Source organism: Protopterus annectens, chromosome 11.part0 (assembly GCF_019279795.1).
Source record: "Protopterus annectens isolate FY-2018-M chromosome 11.part0, PAN1.0, whole genome shotgun sequence".
In the NCBI taxonomy this organism is placed as follows: Eukaryota; Metazoa; Chordata; order Ceratodontiformes; family Protopteridae; genus Protopterus; species Protopterus annectens.
In genome coordinates this window covers 383,851,881-383,879,380 of record NC_056745.1, presented here as the reverse complement: position 1 = coordinate 383,879,380, position 27,500 = coordinate 383,851,881, and the positions used below count along the sequence as shown (strand labels likewise).

At 38.7% G+C, this 27,500-nt stretch overlaps 1 protein-coding gene across 1 annotated transcript in view; it reads right to left on the bottom strand.

Moving 5' to 3' along the window:
* The window catches only part of LOC122815403 (thymidine phosphorylase), a 381,517-nt gene that overhangs the window by 22,368 nt on the left and 331,649 nt on the right, over positions 1–27,500 (bottom strand). The window contains exon 9 of the mRNA XM_044087870.1: positions 27,094–27,234. Coding sequence (XP_043943805.1) covers positions 27,094–27,234 — 141 coding nt within the window. The remainder of the gene's footprint in view (positions 1–27,093; positions 27,235–27,500) is intronic.

The following is a 27,500-nucleotide window of genomic DNA, read 5'->3' as shown; positions in this document are numbered from 1 at the left end:
AAACTTAAATCATGTGGCATGACAAAAAAAGGCCTTTGATGTCAGTAGTAACTAAGATGATATCCACAGAGAATTCCACATTTTTGACCTTGTGTATAAATTGCCAGGAATCTTTCAATATATGATGAAATCTTTTAGTGGTGTTTTTTTTTTAATTTGAAGTGAATAAAGTTAGTGACTGATTCTGTTTTTAAACCACCTGCCCCAACAATAGGTCTTAGTGGGAAGTTATTTAAGATCTTGTGAATCATAGGTATTCCAGATATATGTGGCATCTTAGGATGAGTAGTCAGTAAGAAGTTATAGAGACCGATGTCAATAATATCAGTCAGTAATAGAGCCTCGAGCCACAAGTTAGTCTTTCTATAAGCTACAATGATTTCATGCAGTGACAACAGAACAGGTCTTACAGTCATCCAGCATATGTAGCATTTTCCCCACATGGTCTATGGTCTCCATTATCACCACCCCACGCCCTTTATCAGGTTTCATGATTCGTATGGACATATCGTACAATAGTTCTTTCAACAGCATGTGCATTTTAACATTTAGATAAAAAAGAATGTTCAAAATTAGAATCATGTAATTTTCTGATGCCAAAGAAAGCCCCCGTCGAGGCAATAACAGTCCCAGTAAGGATAATCACACACTGGCACGGTGAATGAATAAAAACTTGTCTTTAATGGATGCTCATAAAATCACATAAAATATTAACTGGTTAAGCGCTTTCATCTACAACCGTAGATTTCCTCAGAACCACTTGTACATTTAAAACTTCTTTTTTATATAATCTCTCTTCATCAATCAAGACATCATAATTGAATAATGAGTTAAACACCTGTTAACATATCCATCATCAGAATTTAAAGTGCACAGTGCTAAATTCCCTCAGTATGAAAATATTTGAATATAAAAGAAACATTTATATGCATATAATACAAAACTCATAAGAATGTATCCAGAAAAATATATGTACATCTGAATTAAAAGAAACTGCATAACAATAATTTATTATTAACACTACCATTCACTATGTGTATTTGTGTGATAGTGCCTACTAAAAATAACATTAAAAACTATTTTGTTAATACTTCCCTAGTATATAAACTCAATGCCGGTTAGATAACTGATGCTGTCCTAAGTTGAATTTGCCCTATTATCTATCTAACATGGGTTTTATAGAGATGTATTCATTGAGCCCTGGGTGTTCTGAAGCATTCAACTTAATTTGCCAGCGGGTCTCCTTTTCTGATAATTTCTTCTTTATATTCCCTCCCCTAAGGTTCATATGAACCTGTTCCAATATACCCAACTCAATTATGATGTCTTGATTGATGAAGAGAGATTATATAAAAAAGAAGTTTTAAATGTACAAGTGGTTCTGAGGAAATCTACGGTTGTAGATGAAAGCGCTTAACCAGTTAATATTTTATGTGATTTTATGAGCATCCATTAAATACAAGTTTTTATTCATTCACCGTGCCAGTGCGTGATTATCCTTACTGGGACTGTTATTGCCTCGACGGGGGCTTTCTTTAGTTAATAGTTGGACTGACCAGTATTTTTTATTCAATTTTCTGATGCCAGTCTCACAATGTTTTTTGAATAACCGAACAACAAGGTTTAGGTGTGGAACTTCATTCTAACATTCCAGCTATTTTGATGTTGCAATATTTACTTCTGTTTAACAAAGAAAAGTCAGTTTTTGCATATAACTTTGTGTTTATAGATGTCATATGACTTTTTTACCACATGATATTTTTATCCATTGATTTTTTTAGCACTTGACCATCATCGTATGATCATTGCATATTTAAAATGGAGTAACTCTTAGAACTTTGTTGTTTTCTGAAGAAGTCTTTTTTTTAAGATGAAAGTGATCAAACAAAGCTTCAGTAAAATAAGATTTCTGGTGAGGATACAGCATATTTTTTGTTCTAAGGAAATAAAAAACCTTTTGGCCTTCCTAAATAGTTTCATTCTGTCAAAGTAGTGAGTGCCTGAGCTGCTGATGCACATCCAAGGTATGAAGCATCCTTTCTCCCTTATTGTTAGATTCTAGAAAGAACACAGGGAGATTAATAGACTGATTGAGAGTGAATTCAGAGACCACTTTAGGTATGAAAGAAGCTGCAATGATTTTATGCAGAGACAGAACAGAATAGGTGTTACGGTCATTCAATGTATGTAGCATTTTCCCCACATAGTCCATGGTCTCCATTATCACCACCCTGTCCTTTCCTCGATTCACAAATACTTCTGAAGATTCAGAAAGAAATGCCAAAGATCATTGTGGTGTCCCTGTACTGGTCCCGGCAATCTTGGTTCTCAAGCATATTTATTTTCTGGAAAATCTGGTAAGGTACTGTAGAGGTGCTACATCAGTCGGTGCAGTTTCTGGAACATACTACTTCCTTCCTACATTTAACACAATTCCATCACTGTGGAAAGTCAGGTAAGACTGTCCAACCATGAGAGCTTGCAGCTCAGAAACTCACCTTGCAGACATCAGAGCAATAAGCAAAACAGTGTTAAATGTTAAGAACTTGAAATCAGCTTGAGCTACCATTTCAAAAGGTAGTAAGATCCATTTTTAGATCCCACGGAGGAATTTGCTTGCAAAGGGGTCCCATGTGCAAAACTCCTTTTGTAAACTGTTTTACCAAATGAGAAGAGGAAAGAGTGGGATACGTAGGCAGAGAAGCAGAGATGGCCAGTAAATGTACCTTAATGGACACATACAATAAGCCACCCTGAAGTAGCTCTCACAAGTATTTCAAAACTAGAAGGATATTAACCTCAGTGGATCTTCTGTTTCCATTTAGGCAACATTTGGAAAACCTCATCCAATTGTAAACATAAAATTTTCTAGAAGAAGGATTTCTGACCTTCTATAACACCTCCTGCACATCTTCATGAAACAAGTGCTTAAATGGAGTCAGGATTGAATCATCCAGGCTATTTGTTGAAATTTCTCCAAACTGGGATGCACCAGTCACCCTTGAGACTAAGTGAGCAGATCCATTCTGTGAGGACGTCTGTGGTAATTAGCATTGGCCAGTACCATTAAAAGGGAGAACCAAGATTCCCGAGGCCAATAGGGGAGCACCACAATGATCTATGGTATTTCTCTCTGAATTTTCAGAAGTATCTTGTGAGTCAGTGGAAAGGGTGGGAATGCATACAGGAACATTCCCATCCAAGGGAAAGAGAATTAGTCTATCCTCCAAGCATGGCTTTGAGGATGTCAGGAACAGAATTTCTCCAGTTGTCTGTTTTGAATGGAGGTGAGCAGATCTATTTGAGGTGTTCCCCACATTTGGACTAGATCCTGGAACACCACTGCCTTGAGCTGCCACACACAAGGGTCTGCCCAAGATCTGCTTAGCCTATCTGTCACAATGTTCTGTTCTGACAAGATGTACAATGCCTGAACAGTCAGAGAATGCTGTAAAGCCAGCTCCCAGGCCATCATTGCCAAGTAACACAGAGGGTAAGACCTTGTGCCCCCTTGTTTGTCAAAGTACCACATTACTGTGATGTTGTCTGTAACCTCCAGAAGAGGACCTGGAGTCCATAGATGGTGAAGGACTTTCAGAGCATGAATCACCACCAGCATCTCCTTGATATTAATGTGCTTTTGTGCATCCTTGGGCCCCCCAAGTGGCTTGCACTTGCATCCCCATTGACACAACTCCCCAAACAAAGTCAGATAAATGTCTCTGGACAGACTGTACTGGTAAGAGAAGGGAGAAAGGAAGCCCTGGGTTAATACACAATTGTTCACTTTACCACTATAACTCTTGTCTGATGAAGGGCAGCACCGACAACTGGGTTTCCAGGGGAATTAAGGCATTGGATCCAACAATTTCAGACACACCACTGAACTTTACCACTATAACTCTTGTCTGATGAAGGGCAGCACCGACAACTGGGGTTCCAGGGGAATTAAGGCATTGGATCCAACAATTTCAGACACACCACTGAACTTTCTTCATGTGAAGATGAGCTAGTGGTATCACAAGAATCATGGACACCATCAATCTGAGAATTTTTAGGAAATCTCTTGGTGAGGTGATGTTCCTCTTGCAGAATTTCAGAAACACTTTTTGGTAAGACAGGATCTTGTCTTTAGGAATAAAGGCCATTCTCTGTTTGTCAATTAAGTACTCTTGAAAGACCCGTCTTTGCAAGGGTATCAGACACAACTTCTGGAGGCTCAACTTGAACCTTCTCTAGGAGAGTAAAGTCAAGACCTTTTCTAGAAAATCCAGACACTTGGATGCAGACTCTGCACAGATTGGAAAGTCATCCAAGTAAGGAAAAATGTGAATGCCCAGAGTCTGACAGTGGGCCACTGGTGGGACAAGTTATTTGGCAAATACTTGAGGTGCAGTGGATAGTCCAAATGGTAATACACAAAACTGACAAACCAGACACAATAAAGCTCAAAAATCTCCTGAAATGATAAGCAATGGGGATATGATAATATGCATTCTTTTAATCCAGGGTCCCCATGAAACAGTGATCCTGCAACAAGGGAAGCACTGCATGGTGAGTATCTTGAACTTGGGGACCTTGGCTAATGTATTCAGAAAGAAAAGGTCCAACAATAGTCTCCACAACAGCTCTGTTTTGGGAACAAGGAAAATTCTGCAGTAGAAATCTCTCATTCTTTCCAAAGGAGGGACCAGTTCAATGACTTCTGAGTCTAGCATTTACCACAGAATAGGCACAAATAACAAAGTCTTGTCTGATGGATGAGGGGGAACCCCTTTAAATGGAGGTGGATGTTCTTTCCACTGCCATCTGTAGCACCTGCCAATAATATTGAGCATGCCTTGTCAGAAACCACTGACAGCCAGGCTGCCTTGTCGAATGCTACCTTTGGAGACATGGCAACTAGAGGGGGGACTTAAGAAAGACAATACTCTGCCTTAGCATAGACATAAGTTGGAAGGGAGGCTATCCTTTTAGGGAAAGGAACTGCTCTTGTTCTGATTGATGGGGGTTTTGTCTTATTGTTTCTTTTTATTGCCTTGGTCTTTGTTTGACTGGGACTTCTGTTTAGAAGGGTGTTGAAAATTATCCTGTTTAAAAGACGGAAATTTTGGAATATGAAAAATGATATCCCTTGCATAAGTTTACCTCTCTCATCCCTGTGTTTAAGGATCTAATTAGCTACTGTACTAAACCAACCATCAGACTCTAGTGGAGCATTCAAAATCTCATTTTTAACTCACCAAAAAACTCTGGATGTGCAACCAAGCATATCGCCTTATCACTACTGACGATACTGAGTTTTTAGCAGGAGTATCAGTCCCATCCAAGGGACTCATTAAAACATGTTTTGAAACCTGAAAAACATTGGAAATGATGTCTTTAACACAGACATTTTGTTCATCAGGTAAGGATGCAGCAAACCCATCTAAAATATACATACATCTCAACACAAAATTCGACATAAAACACTGGTAGTTAAACACTTTAAAAGCTACCATGCTGGACAGTGCCAGCTTCTATCCCACAGATTGGTACCATTTGCCTAGCTTATCTGACAGGACAGAATTTGAGGAAGGCAAGTCTTCTTATCAGAAGGAGTCACTAGAAACACTGATGAAAGGTCTGCAGACAAGGGGGCTTCAAGGCCAGGTATGGACAAACATACCCTGAATTTCTTAAACACTTTTTACAAAATCTAATTGAGCAGAGGAGAATTACAAATTTTGTTTAAAACATCCTCCAATACTGAGATCAATGGATGAAAGATCTCCATGTCTGGAGCTTCATCCTCCAAAAGATCATAATCCTGCTGATCTCTGAGGCAGTCAAAGATTGCTCTCTATCGAATACATCCCTAAACTTAGTTCAAATTTGGGGAAACAAAACTGTTTGGATTCCTGAACCTGTTCCTCATCAATGGAAAGTGAAAGATCTGAAACTGATGGGCCTGAAACCTCAGACACAGGATCCCCTTCAAAATCTGGATCCTTAAATGACTGATCAGTGGCGTAAGAGCCAACATTAGTCATAACCCAAGTATGATCCCTGAAATCAACTGCTTGAACAATGGAGCTAGCCAAAGGCACCATCTAAGGTAGGAACCCAGTCAGAGACTGCTGTCCTTCCAAATGGTGGGTCTTCTGCCTCTTCTTTGAATGTACAACAATAGTAAGAGAGTCCCCTGATGGAGCTATATCAACACTGGCAAAGGATTCTGTACCCCTGACTTCCACCATACCTAAAGGGTTTGGCTCTCTCATATTTGAAGCAGGCAATGGCACAGTCATGTTTGATGTGTCTGCTCCTTGTGTCTTGTACAGTTGTGGTACTAACACCAAACTAGGGGACCTGTTGGTAACAAAAGGCAAGTGGTCCAATAGCATGCACAAGGCAGAGGCTACTGTGAAGTCACAAACCATAAGCTTAGGCATATTTTATTTATTCTTATGTTTTTAGGTGCAAAAGGGGTACACAGAAGTAGCCTAAATAGCCTAAAACCAGGAATTAAATATAAACGTAAGCAAAATTCCTGTCAGAAATGGTTCACAAATAAAATAGTGCCAAAATTGCAGTTTAAACAAAAAAATCATTTAAAGTACTGCCCATATACTCAACTCTCTCAAATAATTATAGCTCTATATAAAAAAATTGTAAAAACAGCAACTTTTGTTGTCAAAGCTTTCAAAAATAAACTTTTAATCAACAGAAATAACAGCTGCGATTTACACGCATGTTCTGCCAGCATGAGGCAACAACGGGAACTGCACTAAAATAATTTTCATTCAGAAACTCAGTTAAGCACTCACCAGTGGCCATAAAACACATTAAAGTGATTTAAAACCCCCAAAGAAACTTAGAAATAGCTTAAAATAAACAGTATGACTGCTATACTGTAAGAGAAATAATACAACTTTCCAAAGGAAAAAAAAAAAAAACAATTAAATCAGCAGAATGCCCAATTCAAGCACAAACAGAAAAAGCAGAGGGAGGAATAAAACCCCCCTAAAGGGTATCTTGTCTGAACTCTATAGCTGAAGTAATCCAAAGAGAAGAGAAGTCTTCCAAGAGATCCTTCTCAGACTGTAGCTCCAGAAAAACTGAAAGGGTGCTGTCTGTGGGTTTGAATGGCAGTCCTGGTTCTACCAGGTGATTGGACTTTGTTTGTACACTCTTCCTGGGTCTATCTCATTTGGTCACTCAACCGAGTACAGTGAGATCATATTTTGACTTCAGACACTCCTACCAGTCCCATCTGTTCAGCTCTATCCCAGCTCTATTCCAGTCTAGTGTCACTAGTTCATTCTACCTAATACAGAGAGAAGATTTGTGAAGGGCAAGCCACTTAGGTCCTTAATTTTGAATTATCTTCTGTTTCTCCTTTCTCCCTTTCCACTTTCCAAAAAAAAATGTCTAAGCTTGTTTCTTGCCTTTCTGGAAACTAGTTTAGTCCAGATACAAATTTGCTGTATCCAGGACTGTTTGTAAGCTTCTGAGCTCCCAAAGCCTTTCTGTGTTGGAGGGAAGCCTTCTAGCGTATCAGTGGGAGTGGTAAGCACTAGGTAGCCTGTCTACCACAAGAGTGGTTTCTGACCCAGAAATTGTGGTTTATTGGCCATTTGGCAGTTTTTCCATCTCTTTCAAGTTTCTGGTTTAAAAGCCCGCGTTTGTGCTTGTTTCCCACCTTTCCTATAACTAGTCTGGTCCAGATACAGATTTGCTGTATCCAGGACTGTTTGTAAGCTTCTGAGCCCCCAAGCCTTTCTGTGTTGGAGGGAAGCCTTCTAGCTTATCAATGAGAGTGGTAAGCACTAGGTAGCCTATCTACCACAAGAGTAGTTGCTGGCCCAGAAATTGTAGTTTATTGGCTGTTTTTCCATCTCTTTCAACTTTCTGATCTAAAAGCCCTCATTTGCGCTTGTTTCCCACCTTTGCTGTAACTAGTCTAATCCAGATACAGATTTGCTGTATCCAGGACTATTTGTAAGCTTCTGAGCTCCCAAGCCTTTCTGTGTTGGAGGGAAGTGTTCTAGCTTATCAGTGGGAGTGGTAAGCACTAGGTAGCCTATCTACCACAAGATCCAGGTACAGATTTTAGCACTTGAATTTGCTTATTCATGCTCAGCACTTGTTCAGAACTTGTTGTTAGCACTAAATAAGCTACAAATTACTACAGCACTTAACCTTCCTCTCTACCTAGAGGAAAACCATTTTTGTACTTACTTGCCTCACTTGCTTAGAGAAAAACAGCTCTTATACTCACTTTCCTCACTTGTCTAGAGGAAAGTAGTTTTTTATCCAGGCATGACTAAGGGTCAGCTCCCAGTGTTCTCTCCTGCCTATCTGATGAATCCGGGCATCTTGAGGCAATGTAGCAATTGCTTCGTGTACACAGACAACCCTCTCCTCCTACCACCCAACACCATAACCTGTGAAAGATGCACTTATCTAGCCAAACTGGAGGTAAAGCTCTCTCCAACCAAGACTGAACTTGACAGTCAAGAGGAGAAGGTAAACACTTGCACCACACCACACTCATCACATAGTCCCAGTAAACCTACACCACCAAAATTCACACATAGAAACATAAAAACATTCACAGAGGCTCTCATTAATAATCTGCTCAAGCAACAGAGATATCCAAAGCAGAAACACAAGCAACCTCCACCCCCCCCAACACAACCCAAATGACACATAGCCCACAGACTCAGTGTGCCAATAAACCACAGCCCATAAGACAAACCAACGTACCCAACACACTATTCATAGGTGACTCTATAGTCAGGCACACTGATGTCCCACTCACCAGGCTAAACAAGGAGAAGGTTACTGTCAGCTGTCTGTCGAGTGCGAGGATCCTCCACATAACCCATACACTCAGATCACTCCACAACAAGTACAAATATGAGTCTGTCATTGTCCATGTTGCTGTGAAAGTCCTGAGACATACCCCCCTGGACTACATGAAAAGAGACATGGAAGAGCTCTCTGATGTTGTAGCCCAGGCAGGTATGACCCTAGCCCTGAGTAGCACCCTGCCATCATCCAGAATGATATCGCAGTACAAGGACAAAATGATTGACTTCAACAATTGGCTTAGCGTCTGGTGTCATTCTAAGGGGATCCAGTATCTGTCTGCCTGGGACGACATGGTTGGCAGACCACAATGCTTTGCCAGAGATGGCCTGCACCTGTCACCCCTGGGATTCCAGATACTGGCTAAGGCTCTTGCCACCCCTATTTTTTAGGCAAGGTTCAAATGACAAATTCACCACCGTAACAGGAACAGGCAAGCAAAAACTTAGGGTAATGCTACTCAATGCTAGAAGTCTGAATCTCAAAATGCACTCACTCGAGGCACTCCTTAAAATGGAGAACATCGATATCTGTGCAGTGACTGAGACCTGGTTCAAGGCTTTAGAGAGCACCCCTGCATTACCAGACTATAACTCATACCACACTTTTCGGCCATCTAACCTGGACCAGAACACCAAAAGTGGAGGTGTGTCCATATTCGTTAAGGATACCCACACCTCCAGGCTAGTTGCGCAGCATAATGCATCCGAGGTTATCCAAGTGCAACTAACTCTGGGCAAAACTGCAATCCAAATTGTAGCTTGCTACAGATCTCCCACCATGCCCCAGGATTCCCACTCCTCTTTTCTTGATATACTGGAAAATATTAGGGTTCAACCAAACACCCTAATAATGGGCAATTTCAACTACCCCACCATTAACTGAGAAAACTACTCATGTACCAACTCCTTCGTTCAACGCTTTCTGGAATTCATAAATTCCAATGCCACACCCCCCACCAGGGACAACAATATCCTAGACCTAGTCATTACCAACATGAGTGACCAGTGTTCCACACCTGAAATCAACTCCTTGTTGGTCAGATCCAACCATAAGCTAATCACCCTAGATATCCACATCCTGTCCCCAACCACCATTAAGGAAACCACAGTAAAAATTTTCTCCAAAGCCAACTTTATGCTTCTTAAGACAGAAGTGGCGAACTTCATGACATCCATGCAGATGGACAATACAGTTACAACTGTTGAATCCTACACAAATGCACTTTATAAGCACTTACATGAATGCATAAATTGTGCTATCTCAAACAGAACCAAGACACTATCCTCCAAAAAAGGAAGCCAATCTGGTGGTCCCCTGCCATAAACAAACTCTACAACAGAAGGAAGAAACTGTTGCAAAAGAGAGTAAAATCCCATGAGTGGAGGAGCTGCCTGGTCAGCCTCAGTAAGAAGCTGATATCCCTTATAAGATCCTCCAAAGCTAGCTACAAAAACAAAATTGCCACTGATTCTAAGGGCAACCACAAAGCATTCTATAGGTATGTCAAGAATCTCAATGGCAACACCCAGATCTGCTCTGAGTTACAGCACAATGGCATGAAAATTACAAAAGTAACTGATATTACCAACATCCTGGCAGATAGGTTCAGTGCTAACATTACCCCTTTCTCACCCCGTAAAGGGCCCATATCTATACAAAGAATGCAGAGTCCATGTAATCACATCTATGCAGGTAAAAGCTGCACTCTCTAAAACCAAAAGCACAGCATCCATGGGACCAGACAACATCCCAGACTGTGTTTTACACGAATTTCAGAATGAACTGGCTCCCCACCTAAGCACCATGTTCAATCATAGTCTCACGTCAGGCTTTTTGCCCACTGAATGGTGCACAGCAACAGTTATCCCAATCCACAAAGGTGGAGCCACCACTGATCCTGAGAACTATCACCCTATTAGCCTGATGAGCCTGGTCTGCAAGGCCATAGAACGTATCATCATGGAACTCATAAACAAAGACATTGGTAACCACCAAACTCTGGAACCCACCCAGTTCAGGTTTGTGAAAGGCAGATCATGCCTTCTGAACCTGATTAACTTCTTTGAGGCAGTCACCAAAGTCATAGACGAGGGAGGGTAAGGTGGTTCACACAGCCTATCTTGACCTCACCAAGGCTTTCGACATTATCCCCCATTCTTGAATTATAGCTAAACTCACTAAACTAGGTATAAATCCCTATGTCACAAGATGGGTTGCCAACTGGCTCACTGACAGAACCCACAGTTTAAAAGTTGCAGACTCCAAATCTGACTTCAAACCAGTGCAAGTGGAGTACAACAGGGTTCAGTCCTGGGACCTCTCCTGTTTGGTATCTACTTCTCTGAAGTACAGGCTAACACAGAAGGCCTCTGGCTAATGATGTTCGCAGATGACTGCAAACTAGGAGCCATAGTCGAGTCCCTAAATGATGTGTACATCCTACAGAAGGGCATCACTGAGACAGATGCCTGGTGTCAGAGGCATGACCTCAAGCTCAGTGCCAAAAAGTGCATTGTTATCCCCTTTGGTAAAAACTCTGTACCCATGAACTACCACATAAATGGCAGTCTACTTAACATCGACTGTGTGATACGAGACCTTAGAACCCAAGTGGACAGTAGTCTCTCCTTTGATAATCACATCGCCACAGTAGTCAAGAAATCCTTCTATGTGGCACACCTCATCACAAAAGAGTTCTCATCCAAGAAAAAAGAGGTAATTGTTCCCCTCTGCTTGGCACTCATTAGACCCATTATAGAGTACAACACCCCTTTTGGAATGTACCTCACAAGACATCTGCAGCAGCTGAAAAGGTCACAAAAGTACCTCATAAAGTGGATTACTGACCTCAAACAGATGCCCTACACTGACCGTCTCAAAAAACTCCAGCTTTACTCTGTAGCATATCACCTAGTCTGAGGAGATCTCTACCTAACATATAAAGTTATGTTAAACCCAGAGCTGTTGGACATGCTACACATTAAGAAATCCCAGTCCCTCCAAGCTACATGCTCTAGGGACCTAAACCTTGTCACCACAATAAACAAAACATGCTAGAGGGATAGATTCCTGTCCCAGAGACTTCCTATACTCTGGAACAAGCTACCCATCTACATCAAGCAAAGTTCCTCATTAGCACTCTTCAAGAACAATCTTGCTGAGTGGATGGGAAATAGGAAATACACCCCCAGGATCACTTCTGTGGCTCTGCTTGACAGGGGCACAGGAAATTAACTTTCGTGGGTGGCGTAAGCCAGGGAACCGTGTTGGCTAGGCTTACTTAGGCCCTTGGGCCGATAGCCTAGTACCTACCTATGAACCTATGAACCAGAGACAGTGGGATGAGCTCTGAGCTTTGATAGACTGCCAGATAGAAGGTACCAGGGTTTTGCTACCCATATGCTAGCAATGTAGTGTATGTTTCTTGAACATCAGTGATGTTCATATCTTGCAGAAAGGTTAATGAATCTTTAAATTTTGTTGATGGTAGTTTGGCTGGAGGAGGTATTTGCAATGGAGTTTACTGCTATTAAGGGATGGCGTATTCTGCTTGAATGTTTGTCACATTAAGTGTTCACTTAGCCTTTAATGTTAAGTGGGTAAATATATAGCAGAAAGCGTTTAGGTTCTTGCAACCTTTGTGATATGCTCTCTCCATGTGAATACTAACAAGGGGTTTTTGAGGACTCCTAAGTAATTATATTTTTGTATGGATGCAAACTTTTGTCTGTCATCTGCAAATACATTGATGCATCTGTTATCATTATGTTTTTGATGTGACCCAATAAAGCATTAATTCATTACTTCAAAGATGCTGTTAAATATATTTATTGCACTTAATTATGCAATGTTCTTCTTACTTCATCACTGTTTACATGCTGTGTACTTTGTATGCATATAGATCAATGCTATGTAACTGTCTGAAAGTGTGAATACTTGGTATTTCCTGCCTTGTACAAAGGTTACATTTATTTGCCTTTTGGCACAGGTTATAGTTGGAAAGCATGTGATGACCATTTAATTTATCTGGTTAACAAAAAAAATAAACCAAGCTACAAATAAACACATGGTCACTGCTGTTGGTCTGACCAGCTATGGAGAGTTTCCAGTGTAAGCATATTTTTTCACATAACACATGATCATACTTAGCCATCATACCTCTCAAGCTCTTATCTCAAGAAATCTGGACAAAGCCAAAAATAATGAGGGGACAAAGGCCCAAAAATAGGGACATATTTAAAATATTGCTCTTATAAACTTAGAAAAATTATAGCATAAAAGGTTTTGTATTAGCATGCATTTTCTGAAGGATATGAAGTCTGACATTATTTAGTGACTACCATCCTCAATGATTCACCAGCAAACCACAAATTTTATGAGGAATAAGCTAAAAACATTAGGCAAAAGTCTGGACATTCGAAGAAAATCTCGACAGTTGAAAAGTATGGTAGACATTTGATGAGCTTCTTTGCTGCTGATGCCACCCCTTATGACATCATGCTGCTGGGGACAATAGCACGCTCAACAAAGTAAGGCTCTTTCCCATGCAACTTTGTATGCTGTGAACATCCTCATGAATTATTCCTAAAGGCTTTATTTGGAGTTGGCGACAGCTCTTAGCAAAGTCTTCTGCTGACTATCTGAATCAAGCTCCATGTCAACTTCTATGGTTTAGATATGCCTTAAAGCAGAGAAAGGTATTACTACTACTGATTGGGATTTCCTCTTTGTTGTTTTGTTGAAATCTGTATTTCCAGTTTACTATTATTGAATGGTTGTGGCTCAATAATGTATTTCAATCAATCCAACTATATCCTTAACTTCACTCAGAGCATTCTCTTTAGAATAATTACATCTTTTCTGATAGTGAATGAGATTAAATGTTTAGGTGGGGGTATATGGATGACATATTTTCATACGTACATCTAGCTACCGGTTTTTCCTCTCATCATTCTTTGCTAGGGAGCTCAGCAATCCTTCTGAGCATATGTCCAGCAAAATTACTGATTGAAAAACTTATCACCGGAACATTTAAATAATTCAAGTATAGTGATAAGATTGCCAGAATTAATTACTTTTTTTATCGCTACATTAATACTGAAGGTTTTTGTGTCAGAAAATTGAATTGATTCAGGTGCCAAAGAATATAAGATTATTAGTCACCCAAAAATAAAGGTTCAGAATTATTCTTTAGTTATATCCCTTCGTGAGTGAGGACCCTTTTGCAAAGTCTAGAAAGGCTCAGAACAGAGAAGATTATCTTCTTCCCAACATGATATACTGTATGCAGTCACCAAATAAGTTATGCAGTGTTTTGCAGATGACGGAGAAAAGGTAAGCTTAACATGTCCTGGACAGCTACTTCAATTCCCATCTAGAATTCAACTTTTGTTTCATGCTTGGACTAGCACAAATCTTTATGGCTTTCTTAAAATTGTCACTTATGCAGGAAAATCTTCAGCTTGTCCTGCTATATAATGAAGGTCATAGTTCTTTGGGCATCCAAGTGTCATTAACTTTTAAATGCATGACAGCAGGAAACCACCTGGGTGTGAACTGCTTTGGTGTTGTTAAAGTCAACAGGCACAGAATTGTGACACTTAACAAACTACCAATTGATACAACAAAACACAGGTAGGGTGTTACATAGAACTTAAGTCTGGCCTTTGTTTTACAATTCCTTAATGTCACAAAACAAGTTCATAAAGGTATTTTGACTCAGTAATGATATATGCACATGTATCTATCTGTCTAATTTATCTAGATATGTAGGTTCATAATTGAGATACTAAGACTCAAAAAGCACAGCAGACAAGGAATTGTGATAACATGTTGTGCATCAATGCCTTAGAAGTATATGTCTTAAGATATGACAATACATATCATTCTGCAATCAGGGTTTAAAATATTTCCTTCAAACGACTGAATAATATGTTAAATGTAATGTTAAAATAGTGAATCTTAAGCACGTGATATGGTCACGATCACTGCTCAGATGTTGTGGTGGCTCTAATTATAAAACGGCATGGACTGTCTTCTTGAATGCATGTATCATTTAATAACTTAAATCCAAACCACATAATTATCTGCAATTGCAGGTAAATTTAGAAGATATTTATTTTAAAAGAACTGAGTATACTTTTATTTATACAGTGCCAGAACCATAATTTATTTATTTATCTGTCTGCTTGCCTGTCTATTTGATAATAAGACTACACGTAAGATGTTTTAAGTTGTGATGTTATCCAGAGCTAAAACAATAAGATGGACAGCAAATGTATGAAATTTATATTCATATGTGTAATAATGATTACTGTAGCATGGAGTTCATTACACACTGCAGGATGAAGCTTTAGTATAATCAAATGCTATTAAAAAGTTATTTAATAAAATAAATGTAATAAGCATCCATTACATTAACTAGAATGGCTAGCTCTGTTTTCTGTAATTTATGAACATGCTGTTTTACAGCAGCCACTCTAAGTCCTGAGTCTGTTGCAGAATGCAGTGCCTTCTAGAAGCAGGATACTGTACATTCGAAAGGTGACTGCTAACTCTTGGTCTAGGGTCTGCCTGTTATTACCAGACTGATTAATGGTTATTCAGTGATTATTCAAAAAGGATTTACGTTTTTAAAAATATGGAAAGCAGAGTGGGATGGAGCTTTGAAAAACATTATAATGCAGAAGAGAGACACAGTTCATCTTGCAGAGTTGTCATCCAAATGAACCATGATTTTATGACCCAATTAAACAAATGGATATAGGATGAAAATATTCTTGTATGAAGCAACTGCATATATTTAATTCTAAGATAGTAAAACCTCAGGATATATAATGAAAATCATCACCAGGTGACCTTTTTTGTCTACCTGGGCTTAATCTTTCAGGCTTCACTCAAAAGCAGACAAACAAATAAAACTAGACCAACAGCCAGAAGTGTAGCTGGTTCAACCAGCGCCTTGGACCTGTGCAGTGAACCATCTCCCAACCCCCTCAGCTATTCAAGTGAAGAGCAAAAGAAAGCACTTCACTTTACTAAGCAGATCACTAGATTGTAGGTGATATGCATATTACAGTTAGATCTATGCCCCCCTGCAGCTATTCCACTGAAGATCCAAAAAAAAAAAAAATATATATATATATATATATATATATATATATATATAAATATATATATATATATATATATATATGTATCTTTCTCTCTCTCTCTCTCTCTATATATATATATATATATATATATATATATACACATCTATATACACATCTATATATATATATATATATATATATATATATATATATATATATATATATACAGATGCTCTATCCACTGGCATACCAATCTAGTGGTTCCAAGACACCTCCACCAACTGCCTCAGCCACTCAGGAACTCTTTCTGTGCTCTTCGTCAACCATCCTTTAACATATTATATTTAAAAAAATACTAATTTCTTCTTTTAAACTGTAACAAACTGTTTCCTACAAATGTGGCACACAGTTTGCTACAGTTTATACCCTACCTGCATGAAGTGCTACAGCCCTCATGTTTTAGTTAAAAAAAATCTTTTTTTTAAACTGCAGCAAACTGTTTGCTGCAGTTTATACCCTGCATGCATGAAGCATTATGGTGCTCATGCATTATTAAAAAAAATATTTTTAAACTGTAGCAAATTGCTTGCTGCAAATGCAGCAAACAGTTACTACAGTTTAAGCCCTGTCTGCGTGGAGTGTTGGGTCTATATTAAATTCTCAAAAACCGACAATGTTGAATCTGCCATTGTTGACACGAGAATAGCGAAACTGCAGAACATCGAACAAGTAAAAGAAAGCTTCATAAGGGGAGATTTCTGTTTACTTCAATGTAGTGCGGTCTCGGAGTTGGTATATTTAAGTAGCAGGGGGTGTGGGGGGTGCAGGGGGGTTTGCCCCCCTGCCTACACTGTTTATTTTTTTGTTGTTGTTGTTTTTAATTTTTTTCTGAACATTCGATGTTTTAACAGTTCGATCACTAAAAGTTGACATTTATTGATTTGAACTGTTAAATATTCAATGTTCTAATATAGACCTGGAGTGTTAAGGTGCTCATGTTTTAGTTTACAAAAAAAAAAAAGAATGTTTGTTTTAAACTAATGAAAACTGCTTGCTACAAATGCAGCAAACAGTTGCTACAGTTTATACCTTGACTGCATGGAGCACTACAGTGATCACGATTTACTTAGAAACTTACTTTTAAACTATAGCAAACTACATTGATTAAAGTCATGGAGAATATGTCAGCAATGCAAAGTTATAATGCCTTTCATGCCTTTTGACCAATTACTGCACAGGAGAGAACTACAGGTTAAGGTGTCTCAGTCTATATTAAAACTAGCCTCACATCCAGACTAGTTAAAGTCTATGGCCCAATGGAACTCATACATGTGCAACTCATTATAAACAGAGTCTCGTACAATATCCTTGCAACCTGTAGCTCCCCCCTACCATGCGCCAGGAAACCCATACTACCTATGTCAATGTACTGGAGACCCTCATCATTCAGCCCAATATAGTATTCATGGGGGATCTCAAGTACCCCTCTATAGATCGCAAATCCTACACCACTTCTAATGCACAAGCCAAGCAATTGCTAAACTTTGTTAATACCAATATCCTGGAACAGTTGGTCCATTCTCCTACCAGGGGTACAAACCTCCTTGACCTTGTACTCAGAAACATGGGGGCTGATGTTCTTCACCCAATGTAATGCTTTTGCTCATCATATCTGACCATAAGGCAGTATTGCCTGAAACAAAAATTTAATCTGTGGATTCAGAAAAACAAAAAACCTTTAGGAACTATTCCAGGGCTAACCTCTGTGTACTAAGTGACACCTTGGCTAAATTCCAAGCAACCCCATACCCAGTAAAAATCACAGCACATGCTGAGCTATTTACAAAATCTCTTGTGCAGCCATACTGATAGCTGTATAGAATGAGATTTGCCCACTCGTATTAAGAATAAGACAAACTCAAAAAGCAAGTCACCCTCGTGGAATCGCAATATCAATCAGTTATATGACAAAAGAAAAAAAATCTTGGACAAACTTAGGAAGAACAAAGCCATACATAATAAAAGCCCCCTGACCAATCTAAACAGGCAGCTAAGAGGATGAAATAATACTTCAAAGGCTAAATTTGAAGAAAAAATAGCTTCTCAGGCAAAAGAACAACCACAAAGTTTTCTACAGCTATGTCCATAACCTCAGGGAAAACACACAACAATGTGCAGAACTTATTGTAAATGGCATCACCCACACTAAACTGGAGGCCATTGCCAAACTTATGGCTGACAAGTTCAACTCAACCCCCCCCCCCCCACGATAGTCCAAAGGAAATATGACATACCACAATCCTCCCAACCATCCCTAAAAAACAGATCGTCAATGCATTTTCCGAGACCAAAAACACTGCATCGATGGGCCCCAATATCATCCCAGGATGCTTAATAAAGATCATGAAACATTACCTCTTTGATCCACTTTAATCACTTGTCAGCTGGAGCCAACAGTTAGGTTTTGTGCACAGGGAATGGAAGATGGATACAGTTGTTCACCTGCACAAAGGAGGTACAACCACTGATCCAGGTAACTACAGATCCATAAGTTTGACCAGCCTCATATGTAAGGCCATGCAAGGAATCACCATGGACATGATAAATGATGACACAGGTAACCTGCAAATGCTGGACTTTTTTGAGAAGGTCACCAAGGCACTGGATGAAGGTAAGACTGTGCACACAACTTAGCTTGACCTGGCCAAGGCTTTTAATGCAATATCCCATTCAGGCATTATAGACGAGCTCACTAATTTAGCTATAAACCATTTTACACCCACTTGGACACCCAACTGGCTCACTAATGCAAGCCAGGGAGTCAAAATAGGTGAGGCCACCTTCACCGATAGGCCAGTCACTATTGGAGTCCCCCAGGGCTTGGTATTGGCCTGCTCCTTTTTGGCATCAATTTCTCTGAAATGGAAGCAAATTCTGGTATTTATGAGGCATCCCGGGACATTGTCAGCGCCCACTGAGGTTGTGTTTTTTGCTTTAGTGACCACCATCAGCTCTTACTTCCTGTTAATAGTTGGGAAGGGAGTTATGCAAGTAGGCATTTCATGGGGGGAGGCGGGGAGAGTAGTGAGTGAAGTCGGAGTTTAATTTGTCAGCCAACAAATTCATTATGTAACACTGTTTGATGAAGGTGGCACCAATGACCACCACTTCAGCACACCAATATGTGCTGTTTTGAAGTTTTGGACATAGCTGTTGAAGGCCTTCTGGTTTTCCTCAGGCTGTGAGGTTATCTTGGCATCATAACTAGCCTTGCTGAACTTAATTAGCCCTCTTAATTTCCTGTTTAATTTAGTTAAAGAGCTGCTATTATTATGGGGATTGCTCTTCTTGATTTTGCCATGACTTTTTCATATTTTCAGTGTTTTTTTTTAGAGTTTGTTTTAGGATTATTTCTGGTAGGAAGAACAGAATGTATACAGCAATTTCTATAGCTGTATAGGCTATCTGTGGACAATTCTGCATAGGTTGCTCTGAACTTGGGGTTGGGAGGGGCACTGAATTTTGATAAACTTACTTATTAGGATGTAGTTTGCTTTGGAATAATTCCTGTAACATGGTTTGCTAGGGTTATCAAGTTCATTTTTATTTCAAGGGAGATAGCTTTTTGGTCCAACCTCACCAGTGAGGACATAACACAGGAGTGGGGGTGGGAGCAGTGCTCTCCCATATTGGAGACTACCAGGTACAGTACATTTGAACCTCTGGTGGGTTTGTACATTATCTGAAAAAGGATATTTTTGTTACTTTTTATCAGCCAGAGGAGAAGTTGTGGATAACAATTAAAAAAGAGTTGAATGATTTTATCAGGCAAGGGAAGACAGCAAGCGTCAAGTGGGATACGTTGATATTTCCAATAGAATAAAGTGGACTAGGATTACCCAATTTGAAGGGGTATTTTAGAGTAACATGGTTAAGGCTCTTATACATAGCACAAGCAGAAAACTATAATTCAAAGTGGAAAGGAATGATGCTGACACAGGGAGGAAGCTCAAGAAATAAGGAGAGATTGGGATTTTGGATGCAGACTCTTAAGGAGAACAAGAAAAATCACACAGATTACTATACTCTTAAAATAGCAGGGTGTATTCTAAGAACTAAACCAGCATGAGAATGGAGAAAAGAGATTCTACCAAAAGGAATGACTGTGGTTAGGGATAAAGATAATAGCCAAGAGGAGGCTGGAATTTATTGGAGAAAATTGGCAAAGGAGCCAAGGTATTGGGAGCAAATAACTAGAAAGGGAAAAGTAATAGAATGGGAAGAGACCAAGAATTTATTTGGACTGCAGGTTAGAGATTGCCTTCCCTATCAAGGATAGATATCAGAGTATAGGCAAAGAAAAAGAAATGGGGGAGTCCTAAATGAAAGGCCAGCACTTGTAGAGTTTTTAATAGAATCTAGAACAGAAGTTGCCATTAAAAAAGGAACAATTAGTAAAGCATATAAAATATTGCATGATAATTATAAGAGTCAATCAGAGGAGCTTAGAAAGGATTGGGAAGAGAGACTAGACAAGCAATTCAAAAAGGAACAATGGGGATATATGTATATTTCCCAAATATGCAACAAAATCTAGAAGATTTATGATCTTTGCCCTGGAAGTGTTTACATAGGTATTTTTATACACCATGTAGATTCCAAAGAATTTTTCCTCAGGTGGATAGCAAATGTTGGAGATATGACAGGCAAGAAAGAGGTGGCTGGGAAGATATTTTTGGGAGTGTAATGAGCTGGCAGACTTTAGAGATTCCCTGCAGACCGCTCTGTTGGAGATGCTGGGTGAGCAGATTGGATTGACTGGAAGATGATTTTTTTGAGCTATGATACAGAATCAGAACTTGATAGACATAGTAAAGCCTTGCAGAGTCTATTTATGGTAGCTGCCAAAGAAGCAATTACTAGAAAATGGAAATCAAAGTCTAGACCAGCTTTACTAGAAGAAGTGAATATAGTAACAGAGATAAAACATCTGGAACTGGGATCTTTAGTAAAAGGAAGGAGCAAACTACAGAGAAAAAATGGAAATTGTGAGAACAATATATGCAGAGAAGAAACAAGGTTTAAGAGGCAGGATTTGAATAAGCCATATAATGCTTAACTGACAATGACTGGATAGATTATAAGTGATGTATATTGTTTGCAACTACAGTTGTTTCAATAGTGTCTGTGATGTATAATGTTTGCAACTAAAGTGATATAATTTTGTTTGTTTTTCATTTATACAAATGTAAGATTGCCTATGTCATATGTAATAATTTAATAAAGATGTTTGTTGAAAAAAGGGGTATTTTTGTTACTAACATCCAGAAATCATTGTTTAAAGCAATTTATGTTTCCCAGTCTATAGAGGGGGTAGTTGAAGTCTCCCATGTTTAGGGTATTTTCCATTTTTTTTCTGTCTTCATGTATCCCACCTAGCTATAGTGCTCGTTTGTGGCCTAGTAAGAAAAAGACTTTGGAATCACCACTCATGCAGTTATGATTTAGTCAGTCAGCTGCTGCCCTTTCTAGAATCTTGTAAACTGTAAGGACAAGAAAATGAGACTCTAAAAGGTAACATGGCCAGATGGGCCTTGTTTTGGTATAAGAAAGATCACTGAAGCTTTCTAAGGCTCAAACTTCCACTTAAGAAACAAAAAACATTAATAATATGTTATGCAGGCAGAGAAATAAATGTCTTACATATGTGTATGAACGTTTGAAAAATGTCATCTGAACCAGTTGAACCATATCATGACAGCTTTCTCGGCTACTTGTTCACTCCAACAGTGATACATGTTGAAAGTGGACGGTAGGGTGCAGTCTTTTAAATACCCTGAGGGATATTTTGTGAGGGTTAGAGAATTGCTTCTGGTCAGAACAGTTTGATGTTTGAAGACCTTAGCAAATGTGTCAGAGATGCAATATCTTGACCATTTTGGATCAGTTTTACAGACATGTGAATCATGTATCATCACACAGGAGTATGCACTTTTTTGACAGAAAAATTTTGGAATATCCAGGAATCAAGATGTTGCATTTGCTGATCATCTTATATTCTACAAGCTTATTCACTGCCAAGATCCACCATGGGATGTAACTGAAGAAAATAGTTATTCTAGTTTGTAATCTCTTACGCTACATTTGAAAATAAATGCATTATTGTGTGTTTGCATTGTAAAAGCACACAAATCAATGCATATATGTGTGTGTACCTGTGTGTGTTTCCCTCTCTCTTTCCCTCTCTCTCTCTATTTATATATCATGTACTCAATAGACAAGAGGTTGAGTTGGAATGCTGAATTCTGGTATACCCGACTCAAACACTGAACCTCAAAACTCCCTACTGCTCTGGACCCAGGAACCAGCATTATGGGTCAAGAAGGGGGGAAGGTTTGACAGCCTGTAATGTCAGTTTTCGACATCACAACATTCGCAATATTGGAATCACCCAAGTGGACTCAACCTACTGTGAATTGAGTACATGACAGTAAACATACATATATATATATATATATATATATATATATATATATATATATATATTATATATGGATCTACTTTGGAAGCATGAAATTTCAAAACTTCAAACTTCATTTGGTCGAGACCATAATATTAAAGTTTTGGAAGTTCAAAACTTCAATGAAAAAAAGTAAAACCAATCTTTTTTTTACTTTTATGCAGAGGGCAAGCCCCCTGTACCTCACACCTCCTGCTAATTAAATCTACCAACTCCAAGACTGTACTACAGTGAAGACAATGGTAAATATCCCATTCCACTCTGTACTTCGATCTCCATTTAAACCATTTGAAGTTTCAAAACTTTGATTTAATGGTCTCGACCATATGAAGTTTGAAGTTTTGAAACTTTGATCTTCTAAAGTAGACCCATATATATATATATATATATATATATATATATATATATATATATATATATATATATATATATATATATATATATATATCTACACACACACACACACACACACACACATATATATATATATATATATATATATATATATATATATATTTTTTTTTTTTTTTTTTAATTTATTTATTTTACATTTGTTTGCTAGGATAGTCTGACTGGACACATGTCCATTTACAGTGGAGGCCCAGGGAGAATAGCTCCACATTCAGAACAGAAAAACAAATAGTTGAACAATATCATAGACACACACATACAATGTTTATTGGAGCGAAAGGAATGATTTGGACTATAATCTGAAACTTTCCAGTTATCTCATGGTACAATGTTGAGCTGAAAGTGTTGTGTGGCTGCACAAAACAGTGAGTTACTGATGAAAGAATGAAGGAGTGAATAAAAATAAATACAGTCAAGAGTTAGTGGGGCTTCTTGGGTTAATGTGTCCCATATCGTACAACAAAGTTATGGTTCAGGTATAATTCTAGCTGAAGAACACAGTATGAATCTGCCATATTACAAGTAAAAAAAAAACAACATCCAAATGTGTTGCTAAAACAAACCTATCCATCCTTATACTTTTCAGCTGTCTAGAATTTTAGAGAATGTCAAGATTTTTGCCTCATATTTTTAGTCTCTACTTCATAAAAGGTATGGCTTTCTGGCAAGTCATTGAGAAATGAAGTCAATAAATAATTTGGTTTCACACTTCATATCCTCCAGAAAATGCATGCTAATGGAAACGGTTTTATTCTAGCAACTTTTTGATTTCGTAAACATTACATTTAAAATGTGTTCTTGATTTGGGCAGGGCAGGTGAGACATTCCTGTCCATATTAACAGTCTATATCTTATCCTATATGAGCCTCCTGCATTCCCTTACAATCTAAACTATAACATTTTTTCAGTGTGTCCCAAGTACAAACTATGACTGTCTTCCCACTGGCTGTTCCTGTTACACTTCCAGCAGAAGGAGCACAGGAGGCATTCTCATTAGATGTCCAAATAATCTCAACTCCTCATAAACTGGGAAAGTAGGGTGCATTAGCTTGAGATTTTCCCAAACTTATGAGCTTCTCAACTTGCCATGGAGATGAGCCTAACTGCCCTATGAAGAAACTTCATTTCCATAACTGTCTGTGTGATCTCATACATTTGGGCACTATAGAAAGTTTGTGACCATATATAAGGATAAAGACATGCAGTAAACTGTAAACTGAAACTTGAGCTTATGACTCAGTTCTTACTTCACCACCACAGTCTGTTATAATACTGTCACTACTACACCCAACCAGTAGTCAGGCAACCAAATCCCTCTCCTTTTATGCATGAACAATATCTCAACACAGTTAACTTCCTCTGCTTGATGTAGCTGCTCCCTTCTCACCAGTAGTAACATCCAACTATTCATTAACTGACAACCATGACCAATGATTTGAAGGTGCTGATTTTCATCTCAGGTGCTTCACACTAAGTAATGATTCACTTCTGTGTGAGTTGGAGATCACAGTAATTTGAGCCCATGAGAACAACATCACCTTCAACCATCAGAGATCCAACCCTATGTCCCCAAATAGTATACCCTATAAACCTTGTGTCTTAAAATTCTGTCTATGAAAACTGTGACCAGTAATTAAGCCATAAACTCACTTTTGACATCTCAGACTTGATGATGGCAATAAAGAGACTGAAAGGCACAATGGAACCCTACATTAATCTAATTCTAGAAACATGGTCATGCTCTTTCTGTAAGTCTACAAAACAAATGGAGATTATAATGGCAATCTCCCATGAACTTTCGAAAATCTGTGCAATGAAATGGGTTGATTCACAGTTTCATGGTCTGAATGAACTCTGTATTAGTCCTCCTGAAACACTGGTTCAGTTGTTAGATGAACTCTCTTTACAGCACCCTGACACAGGCTTTACCAGGTGACAAGATAAGTACCATATCTCTATAAATGGAACATGACCTCCTATCACTTACTTTTAAAAATGAAGACCATTACCTGCATTTGTCAGTACAGATACTATTTCAGTGTTCATGCAATGATGAAAACAAAATCAGTAGTAACCACGTCCTTCAAGTAATATCTAGTGTCATAAACATTTTTGAAGAGATGCTATCAAGTAGCAGTTAGCACAGGGGACTAAAGTTCTGACTTATTAATGAGCTACTTGCTTTGCCAAGGATACAGGGTTTGAATCTTTCCACCTTTGTTTACTGTGTGACCTCTGTTACTTAATAGTGTTTTAGGGCACATGAGAATTTGGAATGCGCTCCTTAATGGTCTCCTAGTCTACATGCCTAGCAACTACCAATTAACTTTTTTGTGGATCTATATTATAACATCAGAGTCTTACAACTTTGAATGTTATAATATCAAACCCATTAGATCGAAACACCAGAAAACCGAACAGTCAGAATAGCAAATTTTTTGCCAGGGAAAAAAATTGTTGTTCCAACAAACATACACACAACGCAAGCACACCAAAATAAATAATCCACACACATACACTTCACAAAACCCTACACTAAACCATACATACACCACTAGCTATCCACTTTCCTTAACTCAACCCTAACCCTAAGGTCTCTAACAATTGCACACTCACCTTACCCGCTCCCTAACCCTAAAGTCCCTATTGCACACTCACCTTACCCACTCACTAACCCTAAGGTCCCTAGTGCACACTCACCCTACCAGCTCCCTAACCCTAAAGTCCCTATCACACACTCACCTTACCCGCTCCCTAACCCTTAGGTCCCTATCACACACTCACCTTACCCACTCCTTAACCCTAAAGTCCCTATCGCATACTCACCTTACCCCCTCCTTAACCCTAAGGTCCCTATCACACACTCACCTACATTCGCACACTTACCTTAACCCGGTCCATAACCTTCGCTCCACAGTTGAGGAAATAGCAAAGCTGCAGAAATGGCCCACCAAATACTTTCCCTAGGAAATTATTTGGTGTTCTGTAGCTTTGCTATTTCCAGCGTTCACTGAATACAGTTTGATATTATAACATTCAAAGTTGTAAGACTTCGATGTTATAATATAAACCCCTTTTTGCAGCCATAGAACTGTTTAATTGCCACACTGATAACATCTATAGAAAAGGACCTAATCCTAACAACTACTTCTGGCACTACTTTCTAAAATGTGTTCCAGGTTCAGAAGTTCTTCAGATTGTTCCTTATACCTCATGACAATGTTTTGTGGTCCAGGTCAGACTTTTTGCACACATGGTAAAGAACAGCCTGGGCAATATCCCCCTATCCTTTCAGTTTATGGGTGGTTTGGTAGAATGTCTTTGAGATCAACAAAATGTAAGTCTCCGTGGCGTAGATAAACTCATCCCTTATGCAAGCTTTTGTTTTAGTGATTGTTTCCATCCTGGTCTGCTGGTACCATTTGTTCATTTATAAAGACCCCTCACTTCTCCACTAACACTGTGTGTAAGGTCAGTCTGCATGTTACAAGTTACAGTGGTGACATGTACAGTCATAACACCTAACCTTCTAGTGTGTAATTGCCATATTAAATAATTAGAAAGCTTGAACTTTAGGATTACTTGCTACAGTGACAAAGTGAGCTTTTTCAAGTGGTGCATACATCAGTAACTATGCATGTATGCATATGGAAACAAAGGTGGCGGTGAGCTTCTTTTAAATAATATTACAAAGCTAATTAAATACAATTAAACATTCCAGACTGATTGTTCACTGATAAGAAAAAGAATAACAGGTACAGTTCTTCAAACAATGTCTGGGAGGGTACCGAGATGTGGAATGATAGTTCCGACGTGCTTCTCACATCTTCATTAAGATCTGCACAGGAGGAAGCTTCCCCAAAAAACAGTCTGAATGGTGTTTGCATAGTAGTGTGCTGGGCTGCTGCATGTGTATTTGGCTGATCCTGATACATTCCACCTGTCAGTTCTGATGAAGTCTAGTTGTACTAGATGAAAGCGCTAAACCTTCATTAAAGTGTGGAATTTATTCACGTCTCCAGCGTCTTTGTGATTCCGCCAGTAGCCTTTTAAATTCTATAGGGTTCTCTCTCTCTTGTTTAATAACTAAAAGTCTTATGTATCAAATTCAAGTTAATTAATCTAATATTGTATTTACATAGTTTAAAAACATAGAAGCAATGCTTATAGTGAATTACTTTTTCTATGTACAAACTTCACAACTGTTACCTTTAGTTACACGTTCACCCACAGTAATAAGCAATTCTGCTCCAACGCTGTAATTTATTGGGTCGTCTGTCTTTGTCCGACCTGCTCCTAATTCCCGTAACACCTCCGCTATAGGCATAGCATATATTTCATTGACTATCCCTTTAAAGAAAAACACAAGTTATGCAAACATGAGATCTGTACTTCCAACAACTCTTACATATATACAACTGTTTGTATTTTCCTTTGCATTTTTGCAGATTTGTCTTCACTTCTGCAGTAAGATGTACAATTGTTTCAAGTCATAAACATTTCAAAATGACTGAATATTTGAAATGACAGATAATCTATTCACCAGCAAACAAAGCACTGTGATAATTATTGTGTTGACATTGGGTAGAAAATACTAACTAGGTACAACTAGCCTT